A 21,676-nucleotide genomic window follows, 5' to 3' on the forward strand; every position below is an offset into this window, starting at 1 on the left:
AGCCAATGTTTAAAATTGAATTGTTGCCGAATTCGAATCAGCTTAAAAAAAATGAGACCCATCCAATATATAATCTGAAATATTTGCTGCATCGTAGAGTAACTGTGGAAGAACCACATAAAAGAAACGGTCCGGTACAATGTACTAACTGCCAAGAATATGGGCATACTAAATCATATTGCACTCTACGAAGTGTTTGTGTGGTATGTGGTGATTTACATCCCACTTCCAAATGCACTCTTAAGAAAGAAGAATTAAATAAAAAATGCAGCAATTGTGGAGGAAATCACACTGCTAACTACAGGGGTTGTCCTGTATATAAAGATTTGAAATCAGAGAAGTTGTCACTGGGGCATTCAAGCACGTCGTAACCAAATGTTACAAACACCCCGTACTGATATTATAATAACCTCAGAGAAAAGTTCAAAATCTATTACTTCTACCAATAATAATATGCAAGGAAGCTATGCTAATGTGGTGAAAGGCAACACTGTGCAAATGCAACTGCCGCAAAATCCTCCAAATGGAGGTATTGAAACTATGATTATAAATCTTACACAGTGTATGACACAATTTATGTCTAGCATGCAAAACATGATCCAGGATTTAATAAAATCACAAAATCAAATGCTGCAAAAATTTATTAAGTAAAAATGAGCTTACTAAATATATGTATATGGAATGCTAACGGTGTTAACCAACATAAATTAGAGATTATTAGATTTCTGTCTGAAAAAAACATAGATGTAATGCTTATATCAGAAACTCATTTAACAAATAAAAATAATTTCAATATACCGGGATTTAGACTATATGTTACAAATCATCCGGATGGAAAAGCACATGGTGATACGGCAGTGTTGATTAGAAATCGTTTAAGCCATTATGCTCTAGAATCTCATGCTACACCACAGTTACAAGCTACAACAATATCACTAAAAAATCGGGGTTGTGACCTAAACCTTACGGCTATATACTGTCCACCTCGTTTTAAAATTACAGAAATCGAATTTAAAGACTTTTTTTGGAACACTAGGTCAAAGATTTCTAGCAGGTGGAGATTACAACGCATAACACACGTACTGGGGCTCACGTCTTATTAATCCGAAAGGACGACAGTTGTATCAAACTGTTATAAATAGGCACAATAACCTTGAAATAATATCTCCTGGTAAGCCGACATATTGGCCTAGTGATCGTAAGAAAATACCAGATTTAATTGATTTTGCTGTAATCAAAAATATAGATAAATCGCACATAACAGCTGATACATGTACTGATCTATCTTCTGATCATTCTCCTGTACTGATAAAGTTATTTGAACAACCCATATTCGTTAATCCAAAAGTGGGTCTAACTTCTTATAAAACAGAATTGGCTAAAATATAAAAAAATACGTCAGTAGCCACATTAATATTGAGTACAAAATAAATACAGAAAAGTGATATTGACGAAAGTATAAGAGAAGTTAATGATATAATAACCAGCGCAGCTGTCTTAGCAACACCAAACAAAAGATATACTCGTAATCCGCTTGGCTTCAGAAAAATCTCTAATAGAGAAATAGAAATGCTTGTAAATGAAAAAAGGCGTGCAAGACGTGAATGGCAGATAAATCGCTCCCCCTCCATTCAGCTTCAATTGAAAGCTGCGGTACGTAAATTAAAAAAAGCGCTCAAACGTGATGAAGAATTGAACACCGAAATGTATATAAAGAAGCTGTGTCCAAATTCAAACAAGCAAAATTCCCTTTGGAAAGCCCAAAAGTCCATGAAGCCACCAACAAACTCCAACATGCCAATACGAGACTTGGGTGGAAATTGGGCTCGAAGTGACGAGGAAAAGGCTAATTGTTTTGCTAATTGTTTTGCAAATCACCTAGAAAAGGTATTTCAACCCAATTTGCCAAAGAATAACTTTAAGCTGTCAATCTTACCCAACACAGCTAAAGAGTCGCTCGTGTCTCTTAAGACCTCACCTTCTGAAATTATTGGTATCATCAAAGAACTTAATCCAAAAAAGGCGCCGGGATATGAAAATATTTCCCCAAAAATGCTAATTGAGTTACCAATTATTGTTGTAGAGGTGCTCTCTTTGCTCTTCAATGCAATTCTTAGTTTCGGATACTATCAATTTCATGGAAAAAGTCATGCAGATTATCTTGATAGATAAACCTAGGAAAGACTTAACACAGCCGTCTTCATACAGACCAATCAGTCTTCTACCCTGTCTTTCAAAAGTATTTGAAAAAGTATTACTATCAAAGATAACTCTTTCCTCCATGAAAATAATACAATACCCATGCATCAATTCGGTTTTCGTGCGAAACATGGCACAATAGAGCAAGTAAATAGAATTACTTACGAGATAAGGAAAGCATTTGAGCACAGGGAGTACTGTTCAGCAATATTTTTAGATGTAGCTCAGGCGTTTGATAAGGTGTGGCACGAAGGTCTTTTATACAAGATTAAAAAAATTCTACCTTTAGAACTGTGTAAAACATTGGAGTCTTATTTAAAAAATAGACGATTTGTGGTAAAAGTGGGAGATTTCATATCTGATGAACGACAGATAAGGGCTGGTGTACCCCAGGGCAGTGTGTTAGGCCCAACACTATACATCATATATACAGCAGATCTTCCAACAGCTAATAATGTATTAACTTCAACTTTTGCGGATGACACAGCTATAGTGAGCCGTAACAAATGCCACATTTTAGCATCACGAATATTAGCGAAGAATTTAAGTTCTGTCGAAGAGTGGCTAGCGAACTGGCGTATAAACGTGAATGAACAGAAGTGTAAGCATATTACATTTTCGCTAAGACCAAAGATGTGCCCGGCAGTAAAAATAAACAATATGTTAATACCCCAAGCGAACGAAGTAACATATCTTGGTATTCACCTAGATAGAAGGCTCACGTGGAGAAAACACATCTCTAGTAAAATAACATGTATGGAGATTAGAGCTGCAAATTTAAATTGGCTTTTAAATAAAAACTCAAAACTTAGCCTAGACAACAAAGTGCTTTTGTATAATGCGGTCATAAAGCCGATTTGGATGTATGGCATTCAACTGTGGGGTACGACCTGTGCAACCAATATTGATATATTACAAAGGTTTCAATCAAAAATGCTTAGAACAATCACGTGTTCACCATGGTACATGCGTAACGAAAATATCCATAAAGACCTTGGTATCCCTATGGTAAAGAAAGAAGTAGAAGACAGCAGAATTAAATATATATCTAAACTCCGAGATCACCCAAACCCTCTGGCTAATGCTTTGGTACATTCCTGCGATCAAACACGACTTAAAAGAAGAGATATGCCAGCGTACTAAGGAGCAACGTATCACCAAAACAGCTCAATCACTTGCTTGAGCCTGTCTAGTTTTTAATTAGATTTAAGATTTTATAACTTATTGTTAGGCTTTAAGAAAAAGCAGATTCAATAAATAAAATAAAAAAATTTTGAAAAAAAAAAAAAAATACACTTTAATACGTCCATAGAACGTCGAAACATTCAATCTAGTACTTTCTTTTAAAAAAATTCACGAAAATCGCCTAATTTTTCATGCGTTACACTGGTATAGCCCCTTAAAGTTTTCTGATAAATCTGAGTCGTCAGATTCTACGATTGCGTCATATGCCGATTGGAGACGTGTCTAGAAATTGGCAAGATTTTCTTTTTTAATTTCTAATACCGATTCAGAATTATTTTGAATCGGTGAAGATGAGAATCGAGTGCAGTATCGAATTAGACTGTCACTCTCATAAATAAATTTAATGTGTGAAATACCTTTCACCCTTTTTTGTTTTGTAGTACCTTGCTTTGAGCGTGTAGCTTCTGTAGGTGTACACGGACTTTTTTCGTCCCAAATCATCTTTGGAACTTTTAGCAATTGAGTTGTTTTAGGTTCCTTTAAGTCTGAGCTCATTTAAAAGATGTATGGCATAAATCAATAACGTCTTAGTGAAAACTAGACTTATAGATGTTTAGAAAAAATTTCGTATATAAAATGTTGAATAGAAGACTCTTTTGTATGTAAGAGTTTCAAAGAAAATCGATAAACCCAATGGCTTTTTGATAAACCGTGATTTCAAAAATATTTTCGTATATATACTTATGTATGTATTTATATGTTTAGACGATGTGTAGAAGTTCACGCAAGTGAGGAAAGTTCTCTGATCGCCATTCACTTGGGAGTGGCCAGAAACGATTCTTTTACACATGGCTCAAGCAGCTCACTACTTCCGGTCTTTGACCAAGTATCCTCTGGGTAACCTAAGAACATCCGTTTGAAGGCGAGCTAATGTGAGAAGGCGAAACATCCCCTACATAGGGTTGTGCGCTGCGTTTGGGACCCGCCACGTAAAAACACAATACCAATGAAAAGTAAGCGACAGCCTCGGATGAGAGACCCCCCTTTTGATGACGACCATGGCAAACGAAATAAGGACTACGATTTGAGGGCATGTCCGGACCCTTAATTGGGAAGGTGCCGCTGCCCAGCTGGTTGATGTCCTCGCAAAAATAAAGGCTGACATCACCGCCGTCCAAGAAATGCGATGGACGGGACAAGGACAGAGACGAGTAGGTCCTTGTGACATTTACTACAGGGGCCATATAAAGGAGCGCAAGTTTGGTGTTGGATTCGTGGTGGGAGAGAGACTACGTCCCCGAGTACTATCATTCACTCCGGTGAATGAACGTCTAGCCACAATCCGCATAAAAGCGAGGTTCTTCAACATATCGCTGATTTGCGCCCACGCCCCGACGGAAGAGAAAGACGATGTGACCAAAGATGCCATCTATGAGCGCTTGGAGCGCGCTTATGAGAGCTGCCCTCGCCACGATGTCAAAATCGTGCTTGGCGACTTTAACGCCAGGGTGGGCAAAGAAGGTATCTTTGGCACTACGGTCGGTAAATCCAGCCTCCACGACGAAACATCCCCAAATGGGTTGAGGCTGATTGACTTCGCCGGGGCCCGAAATATGGTTATCTGTAGTACTAGATTCCAGCACAAAAAAATTCATCAAGCTACCTGGCTGTCTCCGGATCGAAAAACTACAAGCCAGATCGATCATGTTGTGATAGACGGAAGACACGTCTCCAGTGTTTTAGATGTGCGTGCGCTCCGAGGTCCTAACATCGACTCGGACCACTATATTGTTGCAGCTAAGATTCGCACCCGCCTCTGTGCAGCAAAAAACGCACGCCACCAAACACAAGGAAGGTTCGACGTCGACAATCACAACAGACAGCCGAACGATTTCCTACTCGGCTTGCACTCCTGCTCTCTGAGAGCACGCGTCAACAACCCGGTATAAGGGAACTGTGGAACGGCATTTCAAATTCCTTACGTACAGCTGCAACCGAAACCATTGGTTTTCGGAAAGTGCAAAAGAACAGCTGGTACGACGAGGAGTGCCGTGTCGCAGCGGAGAAAAAACAAACTGCCTACCTCGCAACGTTACGATCGACCACAACACGTGCGGGATGGGATAGATACCGAGAATTGAAAAGGGAAGCGAGACGCATTTGCAGAGAGAAAAAGAAAGAGGCTGAAATGCGTGAGTACGAAGAGCTTGATAAGCTGGCCGACAAGGGTAATGCTCGAAAATTCTACGAAAAAATGCGGCGGCTAACAGAAGGTTTCAAGACCGGAGCATACTCTTGTAGAACCCCAAAGGTGATATAGTGACCGATGCCCAGAACATACTTAAATTATGGAGGGAACACTTCTCCAGCCTGCTGAATGGCAGTGAACGCACAACGCCAGGAGAAGGCGAACCCGATTCCCCAATCGATGACGATGGAGCAGACGTTCAATTGCCTGACCATGAAGAAGTTCGAATAGCAATTACCCGCCTAAAGAACAACAAAGCGGCAGGGGCCGATAGATTGCCGGCCGAGCTATTCAAACACGGCGGCGAAGAACTGATAAGGAGCATGCATCAGCTTCTTTGTAAAATATAGTCGGACGAAAGCATGCCCAACGATTGGAATTTAAGTGTGCTATGCCCAATCCATAAAAAAGGAGACCCCACAATCTGCGCCAACTACCGTGGGATTAGCCTCCTCAACATCGCATATAAGGTTCTATCGAGCGTATTGTGTGAAAGATTAAAGCCCACCGTCAACAAACTGATTGGACCTTATCAGTGTGGCTTCAGACCTGGAAAATCAACAACCTACCAGATATTCACCATGCGCCAAATCTTGGGAAAGACCCGTGAAAGAAGAATCGACACACACCACCTCTTCGTCGATTTCAAAGCTGCTTTCTACAGCACGCAAAGGAGCTGCCTTTATGCCGCGATGTCTGAATTTGGTATCCCCGCAAAACTAATACGGATGTGTAAACTGACGTTGAGTAACACCAAAAGCTCCATCAGGATCGGGAAGGACCTCTCCGAGCCGTTCGAACCAAACGAGGTTTCAGACAAGGTGACTCCCTTTCGTGCGACTTCTTCCACCTGCTTCTGGAGAAAATAGTTCGAGCTGCAGAACTAAATAGAGAAGGTACAATCTTCTATAAGAGTGTACAGCTGCTGGCGTATGCCGACGATATTGATATCATCGGCCTCAACACCCGCGCCGTTAGTTCTGCTTTCTCCAGGCTGGACAAGGAAGCACAGAAACTGGATCTGGCAGTGAACGAGGGCAAGACGAAATATCTCCTGTCATCAAACAAACAGTCGTCGCACTCGCGACTTGGCTCTCACGTCACTGTTGACAGTCTTAACTTTGAAGTTGTAGATAATTTCGTCTATTTAGGAACCAGCGTAAACACCACCAACAATGTCAGCCTGGAAATCCAACGAAGGATTGCTCTTGCCATCAGGTGCTACTTCGGACTGAGTAGGCAATTGAAAAGTAAAGTCCTCTCTCGACGAACAAAAACTAAACTCTATAAGTCGCTCATAATTCCCGTCCTGCTATATGGTGCAGAGACTTGGGCGATGACAACAACCGATGAGTCGACGTTACGAGTTTTCGAGAGAAAAATTCTGCGAAAGATTTATGGTCCTTTGCGCATTGGTCACGGCGAATATCGCATTCGATGGAACGATGAGCTGTACGAGATGTACGACGACATTGACATAGTTCAGCGAATTAAAAGACAGCGGCTACGCTGGCTAGGTCATGTTGTCCGGATGGATGAAAACACTCCAGCTCTGAAAGTATTCGACGCAATACCCGCCGGGGGAAGCAGAGGAAGAGGAAGACCTCCAATTGGCGCCACGTAGCGAAAAGAAGAAACGACTGGCGCGCTGTTGTTAACTCGGCTATAATCGCGTAAGCGGTGTCTACGCCAATTAAGAAGAAGAAGAATATAACAATAAAGCTTTACGTATTTGATACTTAGTATGTGTAATCGCGAACTCTTTTATGTTAATAAGAGTTTTTCAAATGAAATAAATAATTATCGATTAAATTTGATTTAATTATTTATTAATGACCGGAAATATTTTATATATTTTATTTTTTGTGTATATTTCTTTTATATATATTTTATGTCCAAATGTCCTATTGGGTATACATATAGATTGATCTTTTATTTATTATGTGCTAATGAGCGCTCGTTTTAGAGATCACTGCACGTGTATGTACATATGTATTACGCTTTGGTTTTTTACACAATCCTGCTTGTTTTTGTTGATCACAAATCAAGGGGTACTGCGGGATATATGCCAATATGGACTTTGAAATAATATGCGTATCTACATACATACATACATATGTGACTATACACTTTTGTACAAATTTTAAAGTATGTTATAAAAATATTTTTTTGTTGTATTTATTGTTATATATAATTTGTACCCGATTTCGATGGGGTACATCTTTCAGTATATATTGTATATATTTATATCAGTGATGCCCAAACGCATACTACCAAACTGTGTGCTTGTGTTGGAGTATGAGAGAGCTTGCTGCTACACCCAAAAAAAAATGCAAAACTTTAGTAATAATTATTATAAAAAAAATTTGAAAGTGATTCGAGAACTTTTACAAAATTGTGAAATTAATGAAATTATTTATTAATTTCTTATCAATTACAAAAATAAAGACAATTCACGTGTCAAACAGAAATTGAAATTCCAAAAATTTTAAATATTGAATTTATGTTGAAGTTTCCACCTAAACGGCTATATAAAAAAACTAAAAATCTATATTTTCATGGTTTTGAACCAACTTATCTAAATCTAGTTCGGAGCCGCAAAACTTTATACGAAGTAAGTCTTCAAGGTGCCGATCGCTAATTTTATTTCTAGTATTTTATTTTATTAATTTCAAAGTGGAAAACGAAACTTCGCAAAAATAAGTAGTTCCAAACATTGAAAAGAGTTTCCACATTTCGTTCTTTAATTTCGGATGAAGTTGTCGTTCAGATTTTTCCAAAACTGTTGCCCAGTTTCACGAGGCAACAATAAATCACGTTGCATCTTTTTTAATTCGGATTTTAAATCTAAACTCACCCCAGAAGTATTACGCCCAGTAGGGTCGTTATGAATTTCAATAATATGCTTAATTTTATAAATGTCATGAAATCGGTTATGAAAATTAGTCTGCAATATATCAAGGATTGGTTGATATTCTTGCAGACTTGCATGGTTAGAATATTTTTCTACCATAAAGCATGTTCTTCTTAGAACAGTGAGGTCGTTTTCTTTAAAATTATTAATAAGCAAGCTTAATTTATGGTGAAATTTTTGGCATATAAATAATTCTCTAGAACTGCCCGTTACCGATTCATAAATAAAATGGTTTCCGCTATAATGCCTTTTAACATAGTACTCCCTATTTCGTTTAGTTATGTGTTTACAAACTAAACACTCAGCATTACCGAAAAAGTTTTCGGAAAACAAAAACTTGTTTTCCCACTCAATATTAAACATAGTAAAATTGTTAATCAGCGCGCACATACAAATTACATGCGTAGCAGTCAACAGTCGTTGATCAAGTGATTTTCAAATGCACATTAATTTTCCACAATGTATAGAGAGCGCTTAACTAATACGTGTGAGCGAATCTGTGAGAGAGCAATAAAGTCGGCCGCCCGCGGGCTAGGTAAAGCGCTTCACTGATTTATATGCGCCCGTATGTGCATATATATATACGCATGTATATGTATGTATATATGTATGTTCGTACGAAAAACCACGAAAAGAGAATTAACCGACCGCAGATAATTTTCGCAAATTCACTTGCATTGTATGTATGTATATACATATATATAATTTGTACAATTGCGCCGCATATACATATGTATGTATGTATATATGTTCGCATTGAGAAGGAGCCGCGAAAAGAGAATTTAATGAACTTCAAATTTTACACATATGTATGTATGCAAATATTTTGAAATATATTGATTTGATTATGTTTAAACTAATAAATGAGCAAGTTATGCTCTTTTTATGTTATAGAAATACATATATGCACATATGCTTTTGTTGTTTTGTTTGTGATTGCCGTAGCTTATTTTAAGCAATCCTGCTTATACTTGATTAATCATAGAGAAGGTTCACGGCGCGGAGATCGTAAAAATATTTTTGGCTAACTCGGTCGAGATGGTCCAGTTTCACCACTGCCAGCTCTGCAGCAGAAATTTTAACATTTCGCTTGAACAGAGCAGCGCGGGGAATAAAAATTATGCTCAAAACTATATATTGCTCTAACAGACGTACATATGTATGTTCGCTCTTTTTCTTATATTTTTATACGTTTATATGCGAACATGTGTATTCGTATGAGTTCTTTTTGTGTACATATATTTATGAATACATGTACAATTGAATACATTTAAATTAAATTACTTTTTCAGAGCAATTCTAACTTTAATAATTATACGTGGCGTGATTCGCTTCCACGAATCTTATGCTGCGCAACAGGTAGTGCAAACGCTGACCATGCACTTTCTGGTGCATTTCGGTCACACGTGCCGGAAGTTGTAAGTCGATACTTGAGTAACAAGTGTTGTGTTAACTAATATGTACATAATATTATGCGTGCACATAGATAGATAGATAAATGTTATGAGGTAATGCACCGCGACATAAGGTCTATTGTGCCCTCTACGATATCACATGTCTTCCCAGAGTCCCAGCAGCCTGAATAGCTCTAGGAGTTTGCCGGGCCCTGCTGATATAGATGGAATCCAGGGCCTTAAGCCTTTTTCCACAGATTGCTGTGCAATCCAGGATTAGGTGTGCTGGTGTTTCCTGTTCCAATGCCGTTCTCTCTCCGTTCTTTCCTCCGTGCGGAGCAGCTCCTTAAAAGTGTGGGATCCTACCGCTATGTATGGTTCTGGTCCCATCACCTTGGACGCTGCCGCAGCGCGGGCCAGTTCGTCGGCCTTCTCGTTTCCTTCTATACCTTTGTGCCCTGGCACCCAAATTAGGTGCACCCGGTTGCACAAGGACAGGCGGTTTAGCCTTTCTATGCATTCCTCAACTAAAAGCGATTTGATCTCATATGATGAAATCGCCTTTAGTGCCGCTTGGCTATCACTGAGGATAGCTATACGCTGGTTGCGATAGTTGCGGCTGAGGTTGACTTCAGCGCACTGACATATGGCAAAAACTTCAGCCTGGAAGATGCTTGGGAAGCCGCTTTGGTGGCCCAAGCCACCGCTCCATAGGTGATAATAGGCCTTACTATCATGGTGTACAGCCATCTAATGATTCCTGGCTTACAGCCCCATGATGTGCCGGCCAGGCGTCTGCATACCATAAGTGCTCTGGTTGCTTTGGACAGCGTTAAGTCCAAATGCCTACTCCACCAAGGAATTTGACCTCTTTCGACATTTCTACCTCTGTGCCTCCTAATGTTAGGGACCTCAGGCCCGGAAGAGATCTCCGCCTAGCGTACCCTTGGCAGCGGATTCCATTGCTGGCGAGCAGCTCGAGGAGTTCGTCTACCACCAAGCTCCAAAGCAGAGGGGATAGTACTCCCCCCTGTGGGCAGCCCCTTGTGGTGCCAAGACGAATCTTGCTTTCCCCCACCGTCGTTTCCGCTACCGTAGTACGCAGAAGGGCTTCTATCCATCAGCATATTGGAGTGGTAACGTTCCTTCTCTCGAGTGCCTTGATCACGCTAGTGAGAGACGCCAAAGGCACCCTCAATGTCCAGGAAGGCGCAGATCGCAACCTCGCCGTTATCCAGCGAGTCTTGCAGCTCAGACGTGAGTTGGTACAGAGCAGTGTTTGTGAATCTGTACGCATGTTGCCTTTCATGTAGGGGTGCGTTCTTCAGCGCTTCCGATCGAATGTGGTTATCTATTACTTTCTCCATCCCCTGTAGCATGAAGGATGTGAGACTTATTGGCCGGAATGATTTGGCTAGCGAATAGTCTCTCCTCCCTACTTTAGGGATGAAGATTAATTTTGCAATTCTCCATGGCTCAGGTATATACGACATTGCCAGGCTGTCTCTCATCAGCCCTAGCAGGTGTGGCAGGAGAGTATCCATACCTTGCTGCAAGAGGGCCGGGAAGACGCCGTCCACTCCCGGTGACTTATAGACTGAAAAGGAGGCCAGTGCCCATCTGACTGAGTCCGCAGTGAACAAATTCTTTGCAGTCAGCCAGTCTGAGCGGTCCGGCCTGCGTTTGTCCGATGCTGGAGTTAGGTCGGCTTGAACCGTCTCCGGAAAGTGCGCCTGTAAGAGTGTTTCTGCCCTCTCCTCCGCGCTAGTCGTATAAGTCCCGTCCTGTCTCTTTAGGGATAATACTGTGTCCGTCTTACCTCTCGACAACGCCTTATGCAGCCGAGCTGCCTCCGGGGTCGAGGAGACGCTGTCACAGAATTTCCTGAAACTGTTTGTCTTGGCAAGCCTGATCTCCTTATTGTAGATTGTTAGGTGCCGTTTGTATTCTTCCCAGCTGCCTGTGCGCTTGGCTTTATTAAACAGCCTTCGCACCTTTTGTCTGAGAGCTGAGAGTTTACTAGACCACCAGGGGCACGTTTGTTTACTGGTGGTCGCTTTCAGTGGACAAGCACAATGATAGGCGTTCATAATGGACTGGTTTATTGCACTTAGTCTGCTCTCCAGTCCAGTTATGGAGGATCTACCATCTGCCTGCCTCACTCTGCTTATGCTTATGTTTAGGGTTTCTTTGTAGATACCCCAATTCGTGTTTCTAGGGTTGCGTGTCGGAGCTTTGTCCTCGACTTCTACCCTCAGAGCAATCCGAATGATCCTGTGATCTGACAATGAGGGTTCTTCTGACACCCGCCACTGTGAGATCAGCCCGATCATGTCTTCGTTGCTCAGGGTAATGTCTAGGACCTCCCTGCGAACACTAGTTACAAAAGTGGGCTCACAGCCTACATTCTCTATGTTTATATTATGAATAATTATAAATTCTAGAAGTGACTCACCCCTGACGTTGCAGCCCGTGCTACCCTATTCCGTGTGATGCGCATTGGCATCGCATCCCAGGGTCAGGGGAAGTTTATTGATCCTGCAATACTCCACAGATTGAGTATCGATGGGGGGGGTGCCGTGGCCATCTCCCCCGGGAAGTAAGCGGATGAGAGGACGAAGTCCGAACCTTCCTTGTCCTTCACCTGTACCGCCACCAGATCTTGCGTTAGAAATTCTGAAATACAGAAAAAGTCTATATCGGCTCTAACGACTACACAAGAGCGGGGTCTCTCGCTAGAGAGATCCCAGATTACCTTGCTTCCTTTCGTGTTGAGGCCTCTTACCTCTCCTTTAACCACCCAAGGCTCTTGGATCAAGAGGATGCCCAGGTTATCCGAGATGAACCTTTTCACGATGACAGCCGAGGCTGCCGATGCGTGATGTAGGTTCACCTGAGCAACTTCTATTCCGGCGTCGGAGCTTATAGTATGGGTTCGATGAGAGACAGGTGCTCGTCCCCGATCTCCTCATCAACCTGCATATCCAGCCCTTCCAGGAGCTCTTGGGTGGATGGCAGCATGCCTTCTTGCTCCTTAAGGAGCTCATTGCTCCTGTTTTCATCCACGGCGGTGGTCACAGCCCTCTCGGCCGGGATGAGGTCGTTGGGGGACTCGTGCCGCTCCCCCGCAACCATAGCGGCAGTCACCTCCTGCCCTGCTGAGCTGGCTGCGGATGAAGCCGGAGCTTCGGTCATCCCCGTCGCGGGTTCTTTCTCCGTCGTCGGCGTAGCTTTGGGCCTCCATGGCCTCATTACCACCCTGCCGAAGCGGAAGTTTAGCTTGAATCCCTTCTGCCTTATATATTTATAGGATTCATCATCCACCGTTATGTTGAGGTTCCACCCTGAACCCACAACACTGCTTGATACGACTTTCCACGCCGTGGTTCTTAAGCCCACGTTTTGGTTTTTCACTAAACCAAGCGCGAAGTCGTAATTTTCGTCCGCGCTTCTAGGGAAGAATACCGCCATACTGTGCAGTTGTGGTATATCCTCGCCTCTCTTAACACACAGGGCTGGGCCATTCCAACCCACTAGCCTTGGCGTGGTCTCCGTTAGCCAGGTGGCCGACTTCTCATCTTGGCAGTCTACCAGCAGCATACCGCCCTTGAAAAAGATGCCATTAAAGGCGCCGGTATACTCGTCGTCCACGAATAGGTCTTTCACTAGGCAGTTCTGGAGAGACGTCTGCTGTTCCGACCCTAGAGCCTCCGCCGGGTAGTTGCGGGGCAACACTGCCATCCGGATGCTCTTTACGGCCTCTGAGTACTTCCGGCTTACGGCTCTCGTCGGCTGCTAGTTGGGGTTGGAGCTTTTTCCCCTGGTCTCCTGTGGTTTGTCCTCTCGGATTCTCTTGGACCTGGAAGGCTCCTGAGGAGTTATTTGGCCGCTTTTCCTCTTCTCCGTTCGATTAGGTGCCTCTTGGGGTGCCGGCTTAATTTCGCTTCGTCCCTCTGACAAGGCTGCTTCGGCTCGGCGCCGCCTCTGATTCCTGCGTTTTGTTGTAGACGAACCGTTGGCACATGCGCGCTGTGCATTTTTAGGAGAGAGGTTGCTCCCCCTGCTCCTACTCAGAGCCCGCTTTTCAGCTGACTCCGGTGTCATGCCGTCCTGAAGGAATCTGAGGTACCACTTGAGAGTGGCCCCACTCATTCCCGCTCTTCGTGGGTCATCGTGACCTCCTGGGCGTCCTGGCTCCGGGGTACATGGGATGTTCCCTCGTTGCCGTCTCCTTTTGCGCTCGCTCCTTGACTCCACTTTCGTGAAACCACCCTCCTCTCCGCAGTCGATCCTGCTCGAGGGGGTTGTGGGGGCGACGTTCGCGCGGTTCGCAGTAGTCGCGATGGACGCACTACGTTGAGTGCCGCTGCAAGAGGGCATGTCGTCGTCGTCACCCGCGTGCTCCTCAAAGAGTGCTCGCTCTTCCGGCGACAGAGCATCCAGGAAGCTAAACTTTCGTCTAGCCCCCGGGCCACTCTTGCTTGTGCAGCCGTGCACTGTTGTTCTTGATGCTGCTGTTTCGGTTGTTGTCTTTGTTGCGGTTGTTGAGTTTTGTTTGTTGTTGTTGTTGTTGTTGTTGTTGTTTCATCTTTTTCGTACGACCGTTTGGCCCGTGGTGTGGGCCTCCCGGTCTATTCTTATTGAAGGGGAAACTAAAAGGTCCGCCGCGCCAGAGCCCTTTGACGCGGTAAGGCCACCGTTACTTCCCAAGGCGGCCCGATGTTGGGAAGGCTCCGTTCGAATACAGCCGAATTTACCTCCTGGCTGCAAATCATCCAATGGCCACGGGAGTCGCATAACACCCTGGGTTAGAAGGTGGTAGCTCTTGGTCGCTGCACACATGCAGCCTCTGCCAGCCCCCAGGAGAGATGCTGTGTAGCATCGCCCCTGATGGTTGGGAGATGCCGTACTGTGTTGCAGTTTAAGCCCCTGCACCGCGACAAGGTGCCTACCATTCGCACATGCAAATATGTACTTATGTCACCCTCAAACACTAGAAACATTGCTTTACAAAAACAATCGTTTGAAATGGCATCAGACATACTTATATGCGTACACATGTAAATATGTGCGTATGACATTCCCACACAAATAATGCATACACAACATACATACTTACATATATGCGTTCACATGTAGATATGTCATCCGTAAAAATTACAAATATTGTTCTACAAAAACAACTAATGTCTGAAATAGCATCAGCGGCGTACCAAGTCAATATGGCAGCCAAATGTAGTAAATCTTACAGCAAGAACAATTTCATTAGTGAACGCAAGCGCACTTTCAACAAGCAAACTCGCTTCATTCATAAAAGCGACCACCTTCACATCTCCCTGAGCATGCGTTTGTCCACAAGCGGCTTTTCGCGAGGATGGCAAACGCTAAAAATCATAAATTGAACAACTTTCTTATGATTCTTCACAGAAAGAAGTGACAAAAGCGGCAACATAGCTGTTGTCGATTTATAATATTTGTCTAAAATATTTTTCCGTGACTCGCAAAAATCTGCGTCGATATGTATGCACGCTCATACATCTTCATACATATTTACGTAAGTTTATTGGTAAAGCTGTTAGAGCGGCAAGGGAAGCGGTGACAATCCGCGATCGTTCGCTTATACTTTCGGCACAGCTCAGTTTTCTACCAACAACGCAATGGTGTGACGCTTGACAAAACGTGAGCTTCGGCACTTGGTTCTCCGTGTCAACGTAGATTTTACCTAAAGCACTGAGTGTAGTACGTGCATACATAAAAATGTGGTATGTAGACATGAGTGTACATATTTACATACATATATGGCACGACCACGAAGTTAAAATTTCTGCTGCAGAGCTGGAAGTGGTGAAACTGGACCATCTCGACCGAGTTAGCCAAAAATATTTTTACGATCTCCGCACCGTGAACCTTCTCTATGATAGACGTTCTCTGGATTAAGTATAAGGGGTCTTGCTGGAAATTTCTGCAAGTAATACTTTAGTTTTTTTTTTTGTTTTTATTGCTATTGGGATAATTTTTGTGTTATAACACGACGGGAGGCATTCACCGACAATCGTTAATCCGCTATATACAGTACCAAACTCCTTTTTTAGCGGTTTTTCGGTTTTTACCGGAAAATAAACCGAATACCGAAAACAGTTTGGTAACGGTTTTCACTACTTTTTCGACCGGAATTTTGGTCAGACCGTAAATTTAATTTTTTGAAATTAGACCATACGTATATGTACTATATTATATAAAAATTGAAAGGAAACGATACAACTCACTTTGCTTTCCGCCAGGGGCTTTTGGGGATGATATGAGTGTACGTATCTGAATGCGTCGGCCTGTGCGTGTGCGTTTGCTTGTGCCTGTCCTTCTTTTTCTTGTTTCTCCAGTCCTCTTGTTGCTGGTGTTGTGATTGTTTTTTTTTGTATGATTTTTTTTTTTGTGGGTTATATGTCACTCCACTATCACTTTATATAAGTACATACATATACTAGCAGACCCTGTCACGCGATGCTGTTGTTAAATTTTTTGTTATATTACATTGTTGTAAACTCTTCACTCTTCACGGGGAACAGTTACCACTTAATACAATGAAATTATTACATATGTACGAACGAGGGCGGAAACGTTAAAGCTGGTATAAGAATCTACTGGATTGCAATTTGAAAGGGAAGGACTTTTAATACGATTAAACAAAATTTTCACACTATTGAATTTGTTAAGGGGTAATACAAAAGAATTAATTTAAAATAATTTTTTTTATTTAAATTTCAAACAAATAGTTTTAAATCTTTGAGAATAATATTCAATATTTTGAATTATCAATACTTTTAATCTAAAATTAATATAGCACTAACTGGTTCACAATATTTTTGGTTAATCCGTGTTTAGCTAACACAAATAGATTCGACGGTTTTTTCCAAATCTAAACCACAAATGGACATTGTTTGGCCTTGAGATTTATTTATCGTCATTGCAAAAGCTAAACGAACTGGAAATTGTAGCTCCTGAAGGGTATCGCAGAATCCGATGGTATCATTGGAATACGTGGCAACAGGATCACTTCACCTTTAAACTTTCCAGATAATATGGTTGCTTCAAGAATATTTCCGGTGATATATTTGATAGCCAAACTCGCACCATTACATAATCGAGGTGGATTGAAATTACGCAAGGGAAAAAAAGGTGAAACATTCTTTAATCGAAAATTATGTGGTGGCATTCCAGGTATATCTAGTGAATTTCAAAATTCAATTGGAAAACTTACACTTTCATTTTCATTAAGAACAGTATCGATTGATTTAAAATATGTCATTACCAGGCGATCTGAACTGTTGTATTTGGAAGTTAATTTTGTCAACATCAACATTTTTGGCTGCCAAAACAGCCCGTTCACTGAGCCAGTTATGATTCAAGTAATTACTCTGTATATTCGGAAAAATACTCTGAATCAATTCATTATTTTCCTCAAGAACAGTGCATAAATTATCTGGCAGTTTAATGCTCTTTCAACACGCTTGCGTCGTGCCTCTCTGCTTCGCGCGTTGTTGTGGTCTTTGTCAATTATTTGACAGTCACAATTATCCATTAGCTCCAAAATATTCTAATAGATGACGTTAACTGTTGGCTGGATTGAGTAAGTATTCAATAGATGGCGCTATGTTAAAAACATTGTGGCAGCATGCGCCGTGTTATGCGCCATCTACCGCTTAATGTCATGTAACCATATAATTGAATTGTCATTTCATAACACTTACTTATAATTGAATTGTCCTTTCGTAACACTTACTTCTTTTCTGATCTTCAATAAATGCACCACGTGTAACGTGCTAAATTGGTGACCCCGATCTTCGTTTGATTATTTATGAACACATCACAGTATAATTTCCGATCATCAGTAGCGATGTCAGAACTGGAAGGACTAAAAGTAGAGCTTCGTGATCTCCGGCGCGTACAAGAGGAACTTATGGCCCAACAAGTTTCATCCGTGCCAAACAGCAGTGTTCAACGCGTCCACATCTCTGCATTCAACAGAAGTCATCCTAATTTGTGGTTTGCGCAAATTGAGCGTACATTTAGACTAAACAACATAGTAACGGATGCAGATCAATTCGATGTGGTGGCCACACACTTGGAAGACGAAACTTTACTCGCCGTAGAGGATCTCCTGCTTCATCCCTCAAACGACAATAAATACAAAGCTCTGAAATGCCGTATACTGGAAAAATTTGGCGATTCGAATCAAAGTAAATTACAACGATTGTTGAAAGGCGACGAATTTGTGGGTATGAAGCCATCTGATATATTAGCCCAAATGCGTCGACTGGCACCAGATCAAGATGACTTCATCCGTCTGCTATTCCTTCAACGGCTGCCGCCAACAATACGACCATGATTGAGCGCAGCAACGGACAACCTAAGCAGCATCGCCTCAATGGCCGACAAAATGCTCGAGTCAATTGCAACGCCAGAAGTTCACTCTATTGGTAATGCTCAGCAAGACGAAGTCCAAGCCATACATAAAGCCAATCCACTATCTGAACTGAGTGCAGCAATTGAGTCAATGAAAAATAAAATCGCATCCCTTGAAAAGAAGTCACAGTCCTGCAAATGCAGTGGAATTGTACACCCCCATAATGGTCAGCTTTGTTATTTTCATAAACGCTTTGGCGATGCTGCCCGTGTTGACGGCAGCTCAGACGTAAAAAACTCAACTACGACCTCACAGCGAGCCCCACATTGTTTAAATCAAATTCCCGAAAACAGATTATTTGTCTACGATCTCCAATCTGGCTACCGTTTCCTCATCGACTCTGGTTCCTGTGTTTCGGTAATTCCTAGTTCTCTTGTGGACAAGAGACTCACTGTGGATACACTACAATTAACAGCAGCTAATCATACGCAGATTATGACGTATGGCGAACATATCATGGAAATTGATCTCGGGTTGCAACGCAAATTTGAATGGACGTTTGTTATCGCTAACGTACAGACACCATTAATTGGCGCAGATTTCTTTCAGGTTTCAAACTGTTGGTGGACCTTAATCGCAAGCAGCTAATAGACTTCACAACTGGGCTAACGATAACAGGCGTAAGCGTCGATACAATACAACACGATATAACAGTTATCAGCACAAAAATAGTAACAGAGCCAGCACCGCGAAAAGCTCATAAGGCAACCTCGCTTCTTATGCAGTTGAACGACACCGAAAACACTTGCGCTTCACCAACGTCCATTGGGAACACAACTAAGTTGCAACCAGTACATCAGATATGCCACCATATCGAAACTACAGGACCCCCAACCGCTGAACGGCCGCGTCGCTTATCAGGTGAGAAACTCAATGCTGCGCGTGCCGAATTCGACATGTTACTCAAAAACGGCATTTGTCGTCCATCGAAAAGTGCTTGGGCAAGCCCCTTACATATGGTTGCAAAAAAGAATGGTGGTTGGCGTGCATGTGGTGATTATAGGAAACTAAACGCGCAAACAATTCCGGATCGCTATCTTATAGGTCATATCCACGATTTTGCTGAGAGATTGTCTGGAAATTCGATATTTTCTACACTTGACTTAACTCGCGCTTATTACCAAATACCAATGGTTGCGAAGGATATTCAGAAGACCGCTGTATGTACGCCGTTTGGCTTATTTGAATACCTTAAAATGCCTTTTGGGCTGCGGAACGCAACACAGACCTTTCAACGAGTTATGGATAACATATTTAGAGGCCTTGATTTCGTATACGTGTACATTGACGATGTACTTATCATGTCTAAGAATAGTGCAGAACATCGCGTTCACCTACGCACTGTACTCGACCTCCTAAGAGAGAACGGTTTCGAAATAAATACTAATAAGTGTGCGTTTGAACAAAGTCAAGTGCAATTTTTGGGATACACAATAAACAGCTCCGGCTGCCAACCGCCACCAGAGCGAGTGCAGACAATTTTGAATACCCCGCGACCAAAGACGGTCCTTGAATTGCGCAGGTTTCTGGGAATAATTAATTACTACAGGCGCTGCATACCACATGCAGTCGAGTTACAGGCACCGCTAAATAGCTACCTGCACGAGTCAAAGAAACACGATAAAATAATAATTGAGTGGACCGACGCAAGTAATCAAGCTTTTGAAGACTGTAAAATTTCAATAAGCAAAGCAATATCACTGGCGCACCCTACTGTCGGCGCCCCCTAGCGCTTAGTTGTGACGCTTCAGATTTAGCTATTGGTGCGACTCTTGAACAACAAACAAACAGTATATGGAGACCTCTCGGTTTCTTCTCGCGGAAGCTTACCGCAACTGAAAAAAACTACAGTGCTTACGATCGTGAGTTGCTAGCAATTTATGAAGCAGTGAAACATTTTCGCCATATACTAGAAGCACGTAAATTTGTGATCAAAACAGATCATTAGCCACTTACATTTGCTTTTGCGCAAAAGCCAGACAAAGTATCTCCGAGGCAGTTAAGGCACCTCAGCTATATATCACAATTTTCAACGGAGATTGTAAACTTAGCTGGCCCCGAAAATGTGGTTGCCGATGCATTGTCTCGGATAAACGCCATTTCAATGCCCTGTTTTATCGACCGATCACAACTTCAAGCAGCACAGGAACGCGACAAACAGTTGGAGGAGCTTCTGAAATCACAGCAGTCTCTAAGGCTTTGCTTGGTGCAGTCCGAAGACAAAACTTCAGTGTACTGTGATGTCTCAACCGGACATCTTCGCCTTTATATACCCAAGGAATTACGTTATCAAGCTTTTGCCTCAGTTCACAGTTCGTCCCACCCCAGTGGGCGCGCTACATTGCAACAAATTCGTTCTAAATATGTTTGGCCAGCGATGAAAAAAGATGTTAGTTCATGGGCCAGGAGTTGTTTACCGTGCCAACGGGCTAAAATACATACCAGATAGCCGTTTTGAACATGTACATCTTGATCTGGTTGTAATGCCCTTAGTGAAAGGATACCTCTATTGCCTCACAATGATAGATAGATTTTCTCGTTGGCCCGAAGCGATTCCTTTGAAGGACATAACCGCAAACACAGTGGCAACTAAATTTTGGACGCATTGGATTGCTCGTTTTGGCTGCCCAAGAACAATCACCACCGATCAAGGTACGCAATTTGAATCTGCCTTTTTCCAATCATTGGCAAGATTGGTTGGAAGCAATCACATTCATACCACTCCGTACCATCCACAATCCAACGGCATGATAGAGTCAAACCTTCAGCTGTCGCACATCATCAAAGGCCGAAACTGTTCGTGTTGAAAAATATGTTCGAGTGTTCACATGTCTTCGTACGGACGGATGCAGTAAGGGCACCTTTGGAACCACCATATAGCGGGCCATATCCAATAGTCAGTCGGCAGTCAGATCGAGTGTTCACAGTGAGAATCAACGGCAGCGAAGTTAACATTTCAACGGATCGCCTTAAGCCGGCATTCGTAACCAAAGATGACAGCACTCATCCTAATCCTGCTGTACCACAAAGGACTTATTAAAGTATCTTGCCTTCCCCTAAGGGGTTCATTGGAAGGGGAGTGGCTGTGGCAGCACTGCGCCGTGTTATGCGCCATCTACCGCTTAATGTCATGTAACCATATAATTGAATTGTCATTTCGTAACACTTACTTATAATTGAATTGCCATTTCGTAACACTTACTTATAATTGAATTGTCCTTTCGTAACACTTACTTCTTTTCTGATCTTCAATAAATGCACCACGTGTAACGTGC

General features: G+C 42.4%; 1 protein-coding gene across 1 annotated transcript; it reads left to right on the forward strand.

The window, feature by feature from the left end:
• Positions 1–17,831: 17,831 nt before the first annotated feature.
• On the forward strand, positions 17,832–18,323 carry LOC120781854. Its single transcript, XM_040114072.1, has one exon. It carries the CDS (start codon positions 17,832–17,834, stop codon positions 18,321–18,323), a length of 492 nt encoding a protein of 163 aa, XP_039970006.1.
• The last annotated feature ends 3,353 nt before the right edge of the window (positions 18,324–21,676 follow it).

Source organism: Bactrocera tryoni, unplaced genomic scaffold (genome assembly GCF_016617805.1).
Source record: "Bactrocera tryoni isolate S06 unplaced genomic scaffold, CSIRO_BtryS06_freeze2 scaffold_7, whole genome shotgun sequence".
NCBI classification, from domain to species: domain Eukaryota; kingdom Metazoa; phylum Arthropoda; class Insecta; order Diptera; family Tephritidae; genus Bactrocera; species Bactrocera tryoni.